General features: G+C 57.6%; 5 protein-coding genes across 5 annotated transcripts; all 5 read left to right on the plus strand.

Moving 5' to 3' along the window:
- Positions 1-1,590: 1,590 nt before the first annotated feature.
- On the plus strand, positions 1,591-2,367 carry LDBPK_332990 (hypothetical protein, unknown function; the record flags this gene model as incomplete). The annotated part of the gene is made up of 1 exon (XM_003864075.1): positions 1,591-2,367. One exon carries the CDS (start codon positions 1,591-1,593, stop codon positions 2,365-2,367), a length of 777 nt encoding a protein of 258 aa, XP_003864123.1.
- A 1,392-nt stretch (positions 2,368-3,759) lies between these two features.
- On the plus strand, positions 3,760-4,974 carry LDBPK_333000 (D-alanyl-glycyl endopeptidase-like protein; the record flags this gene model as incomplete). Its single annotated transcript, XM_003864076.1, has 1 exon — positions 3,760-4,974. The coding sequence occupies one exon, from the start codon at positions 3,760-3,762 to the stop codon at positions 4,972-4,974; it is 1,215 nt and encodes a 404-aa protein (XP_003864124.1).
- Positions 4,975-6,344: 1,370 nt separating this feature from the next.
- Positions 6,345-7,799, plus strand: LDBPK_333010 (hypothetical protein, conserved; the record flags this gene model as incomplete). Its single annotated transcript, XM_003864077.1, has 1 exon — positions 6,345-7,799. The coding sequence occupies one exon, from the start codon at positions 6,345-6,347 to the stop codon at positions 7,797-7,799; it is 1,455 nt and encodes a 484-aa protein (XP_003864125.1).
- Positions 7,800-8,842: 1,043 nt separating this feature from the next.
- On the plus strand, positions 8,843-9,190 carry LDBPK_333020 (hypothetical protein, conserved; the record flags this gene model as incomplete). Its single annotated transcript, XM_003864078.1, has 1 exon — positions 8,843-9,190. The coding sequence occupies one exon, from the start codon at positions 8,843-8,845 to the stop codon at positions 9,188-9,190; it is 348 nt and encodes a 115-aa protein (XP_003864126.1).
- A 740-nt stretch (positions 9,191-9,930) lies between these two features.
- LDBPK_333030 (hypothetical protein, conserved) lies at positions 9,931-11,175 on the plus strand (the record flags this gene model as incomplete). Its single annotated transcript, XM_003864079.1, has 1 exon — positions 9,931-11,175. One exon carries the CDS (start codon positions 9,931-9,933, stop codon positions 11,173-11,175), a length of 1,245 nt encoding a protein of 414 aa, XP_003864127.1.
- Between the last annotated feature and the right edge of the window lie 566 nt (positions 11,176-11,741).

Here is an 11,741-nt window from a genome sequence, read left to right on the forward strand (position 1 = left end):
CTAATGCGGCACAGGCAGGCGAGCTGTGGTTGTGTAGGCGTCCCTGCTTTGACGCGGTCAAACGAGGATGATAGGGCTATAACCCAAGGGCCTCCATGTTGTCAGCCTCTATCTATTTACGGCTTTCCGCTTCCTTGTGATTTGTGTGTGCGCAAGGCGGTGTGCGGTACTCCTATGACATGTGGCTTCCATGCATGCTCGCTTTTCTGTCCTCTCTCTCTGTGCATCTTGTTGGTCAGCCCACGCTGTTACGAAATTTCCTAGTCAAACCCCTCCACATGGGCTCCGGCTCTTCTTTTGGGAGACGCAGTAGCGCGTCTCCGCTTGCTTCACGTCGCTCGCGCACGCGATATTTATATGGCAATGATGTGCGCCTCTGCCCCGTCTCGGAGGTAAGCGAGCAAACGTTATTCTGCAACCCATTATCACGTCGAGTGCTTGCCGCATCGTTTCGTGCACGCGATGATAGCAGCGATTCCTTGTCGTCAGCATTCCTATCGCGGTGGAGGACGTCTCCTATCGGGGATCTTCTTCTTCTCTCAGAAGCCGTCGCGAACGATGAGAGGGAGCGTCGTCGGAGCTCACAGCAACGGCGCTGTACGGCGCATGTGCAGGGCGTCGTGGGCGCGTTCTGCAGAGGCAGCAATGTTGACTTTTCGGCGCAAATGTACAAAAGCTTTTTCGAGCTCGCCATGGATCAGCGTCGCATGCAGCTTCAGCAGCAGAGGCGTTTTTGCTGATGGCACCGCTTGTGGTGGTGTGAGCCTTGATGGCCACAGCACGGTTCTTTTTTTGCCTTTTGCCAGGAGCGTGGCGTAAGATGAGGTGGCCGCGGCATCTTGGCGCCGTGAGTGATGGGGCTGTGTGCGCGCTGTCCGTGCACGCCCACAGAAAGCGCCCCCACGCAGCGTTCTCTTCCCCTTCCATTCTTTCACAACTCAGACACCCGCCATCTGCATCTGCCCCGCCGGCTGTAGTGCTGCTGTCGCGCTTGCCTGAGTTGTGTTCTTTTTCGTGTGTCGGTATTGTGGATGCTGCGGTCGGGGAGGCGCAAGCACAGGCACACGTGAGGACGTAATGATGGTTGCTGCTACTCTTTGCTCTTCTTTTCTCACTGCTAATCGACGAAGAATTGTTGCCACCAATCACGTGCGATGGTGTCCCGTAAGAGACGCGCACATCTTATTGCACGCAGCAAGTCGTTATGTTTTGGTGCTTTTGAGGTGTACGTAGGTAATGGCGCGCTGCTGCTGCATTCGAGACGAAGGCTTTCTCACCGTTTAGAAAACATGTCCCGTATTCCCTGTGTCTTAACTGCCGCCCCTCACGGCCCTTCCCCGCCCACCTCCTCTACTCAGGTAGGCGGGAGATCGAAGAGGACTTTCATGGTGGCACAGTCCCTCCCCTCCCACCCTCTGATTTCATTGCTTTCTTTTTGTTGTTGGTTGTCTACCGCTTCCTTCGTGTGCACAACATGCCAGCCTGTATGGGACTGCTGCGAGAGTAGCACTGCCTGCGGGTGTGGGCGCGTTTGCCTTTATAGATGTAATATATATATATATATTTGCACATGTATAGGTGGTTCCATTCATGACCTCCGTCATTCAGCGCCTTCGCCGCGTAGAGGTAGAAGGTCTCGAAAACCTGCGCAACCTCGGCGGCTACCACACGAACAACAGCACCAAAACGAAGAGGCGGGGCGTTGTGTATCGCAGTGATCAGCTCTTCCGCATTCCAGCGTGCATGGCGCAAAGGGGGCTGGTCGATCAGCTGCGCATTCGCCACGTGTACGACCTGTGTGATAGCACCGAAGTGTCGGAGAAGCGGTATAGTTTGCTTCACATGCAACATACCTCTTTGCCGATTGACATGAGCAACGCCAATCGGTTTTTGAAAGAAGGCGAGAACCTCAAGCAGGTGGCGACGGCACACCGTTTCATGCAGGAAATTGACCGAGAGTTTGTGCGCTCGTACGCGCTAACGGTGGGACTCATCATCAAGGGCATAATCGGCAGCAAAGCATCCTGCGACAAGGCCTTTCTCATCCATTGCACCGCGGGTAAGGACCGCACGGGATGGTGCTGCTACGTGCTGCTGACACTGCTGGACGTGACGGAGAAGGAGAAGCGAGCCGACTACCTCCTTACGAACACGTTCGTTGGTATTCCAGCAGACGCCTGGGACTACAGTGGCGCAGAAGGAATGAGTGAGGAGGCGATGGCAGCCCTCTGGGCAGCGTTTAACGAGTATCTCGACGCTGCTCTTGATGAATTGAGCAAGATGGGCGGCATCTACAAGTACGCGAAGTCGCACATGGGTCTCACCGACGAGGACATCGACGAGCTGCGAGAGCTGATGCTAGAGTAGGTGCGAGTTGCGCATATGCCACGCTTCGCTGGTCGGCTCTACCTCCTGTTTTTTCGCTGTTTTTTTTTTTTGTCTTCCTCACTCTTTTCAGTGGCGGTTTCCTTTGCGCATCGGCCCGCTACATCTCCTCGCTTATCGCAGTTCTTTTTTTTTTTGGCGTGCGCTTCTCCCGGGCTTCGTGGTGTCGCTTCTTCTTTTCGCAGAAAGGCGTCGTAGACCTTCCCACATCCCACACCCTCGATCTCCCTCGAAGCCAAGCCACGTATGAGCATCCTCCACCTATCGTGCGACAATTTGTCCTTCATTGTTTTTCCCTTGTGTATTTGTGATTCCTTTTCTCTCTTCTTCGTCGAGGAGCTAAAGAGGGCGAGAGGCCAGGGATGGGGGCGGGCGCGGGGGGGGGGGAAGGCGTGCTGAAAGAGAACAGGGAGCCAGCGAGAAGCGGTGGTCGAACAGTTGGACGAGGCGGATCAGTTGCTGCTCTGACTGCTTCGCCCCACCCTCCCCAGAAACAAGCGAAAAAAAAAGAAAAAGAGCTTTTCGCTCTTTAGTTATGGGGAAGAGACCTTTGCCCCCCCCCCCCAGTGTTTGTTTGAGGCCTTCGCGCTTCAAGCCCTCCCTGGAATGCCTTCTGTGTGCACTGTGTGCGCCTCTGACAGTGTTCATGCGTGTGTGGGGGGGGGGTGACGATGCGCTCATCAGGCGCATGGATCTCCAATGCATCTCTTTCGAATGTGCCTCCGTTCTCTTCCTCCCCTTCTGTCCCTATAACGGCTCGCGTCACTGATCGAGCTTCATGTGTGCGATGCGTCGTGTGCTCTGCGAGAGTGCGCACGGTAAGCGGCGCACTGCCTTGTTCGAAGGACTTAGCAGGGACACGGCTAGCTGAAGCGGCGAGGACACACGCAGAGCTGTGACTGCTTTCGATGGATGGGAATGTATGCGAGCCCGCACATGCGCTGCTTCCACTAGAGCCGACCCCCGCCAATGGAAAAGGCAAGAAAGGTGGACTGTTGGCAGCGCCAATGCCTCCGAAGGATGCGAATGCATCACGGGAGCTGCCCCTCTGCTACCCTATGATTGGCATGTGTGATGGTAATGCTGTTCGTGTCCGGAACGAAGCGAAGGGTGGTCTCGTGCAACGTGCAGAGACGCCACGGTCGTTGCTCGTGTTCGCGCCGCCTCTAGAGCGGAAGCACTGCTCTTGGCGAGGTTCAAGTTCACTCACCCTTCTGCGCAGTAATTCAACACAGGGCACTCGCACTCGCGGTCCCTTCTGCCCTTCTCTTCCGAACCCTCCTGTGATGAACTGCTTCTCTTTGAACTTTCATAGATCCTTTCGTGCTTCCTCTCGCCTTCGAATACCCCTGCTAAGCGACGCTCGCACACCACATGAAGAACAAGCAACCAACCACGGTGTTTGCCTCACTTTTTGCCTACCACCACTTTCTCATTCCCATGCGTAGCCGCCAGCCGCCATCTGGCGGCGTCGAAGATCATGCCGACGTCGCCGCTTCTACAGTTCTCCGCTCTTCGGCGTCATCTTCGTCAGCAGCGGCGGCGGCGTCGTTGCTGCAGGACGAGGTATTACCCCGTTTGCGAAAGGAGTCTGGCCCAAGCAATGCAGCGATATGCGATGCTTACGCGACGAGGCTTCGACAGGAAGCGACAGAAGAGGAGCGGCGCCGCGGGCCGCACTGGCGTGCGCGCTGCTCCCCCAGCATCCTCGTTGCCCTGCTCATCTGGGCAACGATCGCCCTTGTTGTGTACATGAAGGTGGACAACTCTCGTTTGCGTCCCGGTGCCGCGCCCGACACCACTTCTGTTGAGACGCCGCTTTCGCAACTCCCTGAAAGCTGTCGCGGTCATTACTGTCTGCGGGAGGGCGGAAAGGAGCCCTTTGGAGCGGTCCTCGGAGCCCACGATGGCGTCTTCGCCTACAGTAACTGCAACAGCGACACCTGCACCTCTTTACTAAAGTACCAGATGGCGATTCCGCTCCCACCAGGAGCTCGGACGGCTCTGGACGCCCCACACGCGACGACTCGCCTCATGACAACAGGGATGAAGTGGCAGTGCGTGGAATTCGCTCGTCGGTACTGGATGCTGCGCGGCAAGCCGACCCCCGCGTTCTTCGGCCCTGTGGTAGGCGCCGCAGATATTTGGGACACTCTCACCCACGTTACCTTCCTCGACAACGCGACTACGGCTCCGCTGCTGAAGTTTAAGAATGGCGCGAGGCTCGGCTACGGCGGCAGCGCACCCCGCGTCGGAGACCTGCTCATCTACCCTCGCGATGCCGAGGGTTTTTTCTCCTACGGCCATGTCGCCGTGGTGGTGAGGGTGGAGATGACCACGAAGGCCGAGGCAGACGACTCCTACATGGACGCTGCAGTCACATCGTCAAAGCCGCGTCAGCGGCACGGCCTCGTGTATCTAGCGGAGCAAAACTGGGACAGCGCGACTTGGCCGAATCCATACCACAACTACTCACGTTCACTGCCTCTGGTGGTGCTTGAATCAGCGGAGGGGCTGCCTCTGCAGTACACGATCGAGGATTCAATCCATGGCATCCAGGGCTGGGTACGCTACGATGACGAGCCATAGGGTTGACTGTGCTTGTGTGTGTGTGTGTGCGTATATATGTAGGTGTGTGTTTGAGTGAGTCTCTGTTGATGGGTGATATGCTAAATCTTGTCTTTTCTCGCTGTGGGCAAGATGGAAGCTGGCAGGCGCTAGGGCGATTTGTGCGTTTGCACCCGCCTCCCCTCTCCCCCTATCCCTCCCCTTTTCCCTTCTTGCAATCTTCGGGCTCTTTACCCGTCTCCTCGTCGTTTTCGAGCCCATCGCTGCGGGCATTGAGGCCCGAGAACGGATGCCCTCCACCCTTTCTCCTCCTAGCGAAAAAAGAATAAAAGGCACGACTGGCAGAACGTACCAACATCAAAACTGCCATGGCATCCATGGGTGCGGCTGCCTTGGCAAGACGTGATACACGCGCCTCTCTACGCAGCTGAAGCAGCGTGAAGGCATCCAAGCAACCTCCCCGATTTCGGCTCCTTTCTGTGTGCGCCTGATGAGAGGGGACACCTTAACGCAACATCAGAGTTCAGTGCGCCCCCCCCCCCCCCCACCTCTCTTAAGGAAAGCCAGGCAGCCCCCCCCCCCAATCTTTCTCTATCCCTGTGCCACAATACGGAACCGCCTTTGGTGGTGCCAGGGTCAAGCGCCTACGACTTGGGGAGGTCAGAGCAGGGTATCGCTATTAACGGCAGCAGCCAGGTCCTGGATGACGTGACATCGGAGTGGCATGCGGCTGTGAGAACGTGTGCACCAATCCACATGATGGGTAGAAGGACAGCGTGAGCGGAGCGTATCGCATCCGGCCCTCATCTATGTCTCTCTTTCTTTTCCCCTTCTCGCGCATCATTTGAGCACTGCGATCCTGTTTCCATGTAGGCACGTATATATATACATGCATGCATGTATATATATATATATATTATATCGTTTTACGTACTGTGGCACTGGGCATTCCTTTGATGGGTCATCTCTCCCTGTGTTTTGTGTGCCTTGTGCGTGCATCGCCATACTTTGACCGTGCTTTTTTTTATGTGTGTGTGTGTGCCTCCGAGGGTGAGGCGGGTTATTCGGTGGATGCTTCCAATGTCTTCTTTTTTTGTTCCGTCCATGATTTTCGTTTGTGCGTCACTCTGTGTCTGTCTCCAAGGCTCGCGCATCTGTGTGGAGGCGTGTTCTTGGGTCTCATGAAGACTGCCATCGCAGGCCGTATCAACGTCTCTCCAGGTTCTCCTCTCTCTTACCCCATCCCTTGTCCACCTCCTTTGTTGCGGTTTCTTCATCGCCTTCTTTCATTAGGAGCGTTGTCTCTCTCACGCCCGCCTGAAGTGCAAGCGCAGCGGACGCCTCCCCCTGTACAAATCCCTTTTTTTCTGTTAGAACGCAGTCGCGGAGCAATGAGCTCGCCACCGCAGGATCCGCCGGATGGCGTTAACAATGACGGTGTTGGCGGCCGTCGCCGCTCTTCTAAGCCGAGGCCAAGCCCGCTCGCTTTTCCGCGAGATCGCGCCTACGGCACCCTCGACAACGGCAACGGCGGCGAGGGCGGCAGCAGCGTCGGCGTAGGAAACACTCGGCAAAGTGGCCTTCTCATGAACGGCGGCACAAGCGGGAGGCTCAGCAGCGACCCGATGCCGCTGTGGAGCTACGCTGCCTCGCCTATCATCCAAATTCGCGATCACTGCCATCAGCAGTGGTTGGCGGTCCTGCTTACTGTTGTTCTGCTCCTCGTCACATTCTACTTTGTCTTCGGTCTTTCCGCTCCGATGCGGGCAGAGCGGTGCGCCACGCCGTTTGGCAGTCTGCTGGGAGAAAGCAGAGGTGTGGCGGCGTACAGCAACTGCCGCAACGACTACGGTGGGGATCACATGGAACACTTCGTCTCCGTAGGGCTGCAGCGACTCTACACTGGCTCCAAATGGCAGGCCCTCGAGTACGCCCGCCGCTACTGGATCCTGAAATCGCTGCTGACCTTTCCATCCCTTCCCAGGGCGGATCATATCATTCTCGCTGATACCGCCAACTCCGTGAACGGGCGTCGTGGAGGTCGCGGCAGCTCCGTCGTGCCACTGGAGCGGTACACAAACCTTTTCCTGCCACCCCAGGTTCTGCACAACAGCAGCGAAGATATGCCTGTGATGAAACTGAATGGAGAGGCCAACAACCTCTCAGCTAGCGTGCGGCTAAGGAGCTGGCGTCAGGCACTCGTGCAGCCCCACGACATTGTCGTGTACGCCAAGAACTCGCGGACGCTGCCGTCTGGTCACGTCGCGGTTGTGACGGCGGTGCGCGGCCCCTTTCACAGCGTCGCCGCAGCTGGCAAGGAAGTACACTGGTTTATTGTGAAGAACGCCTCGATACAGGGTCGGCAGCCCATGGCTCCTGGATCGACGTTGCCACGGTTACTTCTGTCGCAGGAGCACGAGGTTGTGAATGGCGCCGTGACGCCGCCGAAGAACACGACTGGTAGCGACACGGCAAGGCGTCCTTCCAGCGGCGGCCGTGAGAATGTATCTGCGGACGAGAAAGGCGAGGAAATGGTGTGCGGGTGTAGCGTTCTCTACTACAAGGTGTTTGTTGTAGAACAAAACTGGGACAACTCCTATTGGGAAGCGCTGAGCTATTTGACAAAGTATGACTGGCACAAACACAACAGCCAAAACAGTATACCCAACGGCAACGGAACCGGGAAGGAGTCGTCGGCGAAGCAGCAGCGAAGGGCCGAAACGCGGCTGCGCAACTTTACTCGAGTACTCCTCCTGCATGAGTACTCGAACCCGCATGGGTTCTTCCTCGAAGACACACACAACAATCTCATTCTAGGCTGGGTGCGCGCCTCTTCCGATGCGTAACTGTTTTTTTTTTTTGCAGGTGTAGGCGCGCGCGCAGCATTCGCAAGTGGCAGCGGCGTTATCAAAACACCCAGAGAGGGACCAAGGAGCATCTTCTTTACACACAAACACATATATATTTACATCTGCGACAGGTAAGCGGCTTTCCTTGCTCCTTCCCTATATATAACCCTCCCTCTCTCTTTCTCTCTATCCAGCACTCTCACCAGTTACGCGCAGCGACGGCAAAGAAGCCACACGAGGAGACAGCACTGAACCTGGTAGACAGATTATGCCAAACTGTCACATGGCGGGCACGGATGCACGTGTGAGCGCACGTGAAGGAGTGAGAGGGAAAGAAAGCGGTGGCATCGGCGTCGTCGGTGACGCTGTGTACCAGCAAAACAAGAAGACACGCACGCAAAACAAAAAAAGCAACGGGTGAAGAGAACCCGAATAAATAGGCAATGCGTGCTTTGCCGAGAGAGGGGGAGGGGGAGGAAGACGGGCGTGGTGATGCGTGCCTGAATGATTGGTGTATGTGTGTTTTAGCGTGTTCCAGTGAACCGTCGGGGAGCACACGCCTGCGACGCCGTCTTTTTCCTTCCTCCACGAGCTTTGCTGTAGTGACCGGCATGGACGCTGCGAATCACTGATTGTTTTCCGTTTTGCCACACCTGCTGCTCCTGGGCACGTACGTTTCGCATGCGAATGTGTGAAAGGGCGCCGCTGCCAACAGTTGTCTGCTGTTGATTTCTGTTTCCACGGCTCCCAGTGATCACAGAACTATTTCCCCATCTCTCCCTCTCCGATTACATGCCATCCACCCCTCTCGTGTGCTCTCACAGCTCTGCGCCGACACAGGACGAGGCTGTTATCGTCGCTCTCTTTGGCACCGTCACCTCGGTGCTTAGGGAACAGCGGCCCCTGTTTGGGAGCCCGCTTGCTTCGCGTCGCGGACGTTTGTGTTTCACTCACACGACTTGTGCCTGTGAGGCTGCAAAGTCAGGAAGACGCCAGGGAACAGTCTTTTGTATCCTACCCTTACTATCCTCTGCCTCTCCATGTCGCAGGACACCATGTACCGCCACCATCTGTGGCACATCGAGGACCCAACCTTGTCGGTGTCACAGGCCCGTCTAAAGCTGCTCTTCGACTTTGATCCACCTTCGCAGTACCGGCTGCAGCCTAACGGGCCACTGCTGCACGGTATCCGGCCCAGCTGCGTACTGTGCGGTAGTGTGAGTCCGCCAGGCGGTGGCGCCGCGGCATCGGCTGCTGCACCCATTACTATCCGTCGGATGGGCGTGTTCGGTCGCGTCGGCAGTGCCCCGGTGCAGTATGAAGAGCCGCTCGTGACGGAGTGGGCGGATGTTGGCCTCCCTCCGACCTCGACAAGGGAGGACGCTTGACTGCAGCGGCCCCTCTGGTGTGTGTAGGTGTGATTTGTCCGCCATATCGCCTCTCGCCATCTGTGCCGCCCTGCCCCGCAGAAAGCCGATATGCGTCTTGCCCACGCGCTGTGTTCTCTCTCCATTTCCCCGCCCCCCACGACAGCGGGTCTTTTGCGCCCAACGCTCCTTTTGTTTTGGGGTTGCACGGGTGACGGAACCCTGTTGTGTGGGGTGACTGTCAGCTCTCACGTTGCAATGGCCAATAGCAGACGAGGCCACGCAGGTTCCCAAAGGATAGACCGTAGACTCGGCAGCAAGCGTAGCCTTGGAAAAAAGAAAACTCTACTTCAGGTGGCCGCTCTGCGCTCCTTTGCCTGACTTAGGTGGAGGCTTGCCGTCCTCGAAGGGGATGCTGCCAGAATGACTCAGCGCGGCGTCCTACAGCCATGAGTGAGGCTCCTCTAGCAGATGGTCCCTTCCTCTCTTCTCTAATCTTCTCCCTTCCTCCGTCCTCTGCTCTATGCCTGTAACCTCTCCCTCGCTCTTGCCCGTCTCCATCAAACGCTACCCTCCTTTTCGCTCTTCTCGCTCCCGACCCGCAAAGCCAACATCTCAGCCGTAAAGCGAAGCAGAGCAGCACCAGAGAAACATCGAGAGAAGAGCAGCGCACCGTGTCACCGGCATCCACATAGCCAGTGCCAGCTCACTGTCTCTTTCTCTCTTTTTTCATCGCTGCTACAGGCTTGGCTTGCGCGCGTATGGCGAGTGCAAGCGCCATGGGGCCGTCATCGTCGGCGTCGCCGCCACGGCATTGGGGGTCTGACCTGCTGCTCCGCAAGGTTCCGCTCTACGCTCAGGCGCGGCAGTACGCCGCCGTCGATCCCGACGACCCGCAGTCAGAGGGCAACACGCTCGGCTACGGACCGAGCAGCTACCCGCTGCTAGCGGCGGTGCGTTCGTGCTACGACATGCTGAATCGTGACGAGGTTGCGGCTGAAACCTTTAGTCTGGGCGCGACCACCGCAGTGGTAGACCGCTCTCCCTTCAACGGCATCGACAGAGCTGGATACGCCCACGTACCGGCACAGCGCAAGTGGGCGGTCGCTGATCCGCTAGCGGCGGATTCAGCGTCGCCGAACTCGGAGCAGTCGACCGCCTTGGCTCGCCGCGCTGCTGCCGCCGCGCTGCTGGATGACGCTATCGGCCCCGCAACTCTGGCGCAGGTGCTGGAGCCGTGGTTCGGCGTTATCGAAGATCGACTGTGTGCTGGCGCGCAACAGCAGCAGGTCGAAGAGCTTGTGCGATCAGAAAATCAAAAGAGGGGAAAGGAGGCAGCCAAGCGGAGCAGCAACGGCGCAGCTGAATCGCTGGAGGATGTCGAGAATGTGGAGAATGGCAGTGTGAGAGTCGCGGACGCGGACGCATCGCGCATGCTGGGCCGCAAGCGCTTGTACGACCGGGAAGAAGAGACACACGGCGCTGTTTACACCCGGCTCGAGAGCGCCATCCTGCATTACAGTGCGGCAACGCAAGAGGAGAAGGAAGTGCTGCGCAGCACGCGGGTAGCTAATAGCGACTCTTCGGCGGATGCGCCCGTCCCCGGCGAAGGCAGCACCGCAGCACCGCCGTCGCAGGAGACGTGGGGCAGTCGCATGCTGTTACTCGTTACGTCGACCGTGGCTGCGGAGGCCGGAAGTGGTGCCGCGCGCCGCAGCGACGAGGAAGTCGAGCAGCAGCAGAAGGTGCTGGCCTACCTGAAGCGTGTGCGCTGGATCGCCACACAGTGGAACAGCAACGCGAACCAGGTGGCATTCAAGGACGCTGGGGCGTCGGCACCGTCGTGGGGCCAGATGACAGAGGCGCAGCGCGTGAAGGCGGAGATGCTGCACGCGCAGGGGCAGCGGCGCCGCTTTCGGCGTCCACGTCGCGGTGGCGATGGTGGAGCTAGGGGTAACGGCGACGACGCCGACGCTGCCTTGGAGAACGAACTTGGTTCTGCGTGACTGCCTGTCCTCTTTTCTTTGTTTCACTTCGTACGACGGTGTCTCACGGCAGCAGGCGCCGATGGGCTGCGGGACTAATAGAGCGTGAGGTGTTTTCGGTCTCCACCTTTATGAGGTCAGCTGTGCCGACCACTCACGCGCGCAGCGGTCCCATGCGTAGCGAAAGAAGACGAACAAAGCAGTGCGTCGCACAGAACGGTAATGATGAAGAAGCGACGTGCGGAGATAAGACGGCCCTTTTCTCTCTCCCTTCTCAAAGAGACGAGTGTGGCACCGGCTCCTGTTCGCTCGACGACGGCAAGCGTGAGGATTCTGTCAAAGGATGGCTGTGAAAATGACGTTCCGCTGGAGATAGTAGAGTGTGGGACGCTCATCATTTGTGTTTTTCGCTTCCACTACATGATGTCGTCCTTGTTCTTCTCGCCTTGCTACCTCGTCTAACTCACAGGACTGACGAGGGGCCTCACAAATACAGGAAGCTACTCAAGAACGGAGCTGGGGATGGGGGACGGTGCTCAGCGAAACTGTGCAGTAACCGTCAGCGTTCAAGGGTGACGGTGGCTCGC

This window comes from Leishmania donovani, chromosome 33 (genome assembly GCF_000227135.1).
Source record: "Leishmania donovani BPK282A1 complete genome, chromosome 33".
Taxonomy (NCBI): Eukaryota; Euglenozoa; class Kinetoplastea; order Trypanosomatida; family Trypanosomatidae; genus Leishmania; species Leishmania donovani.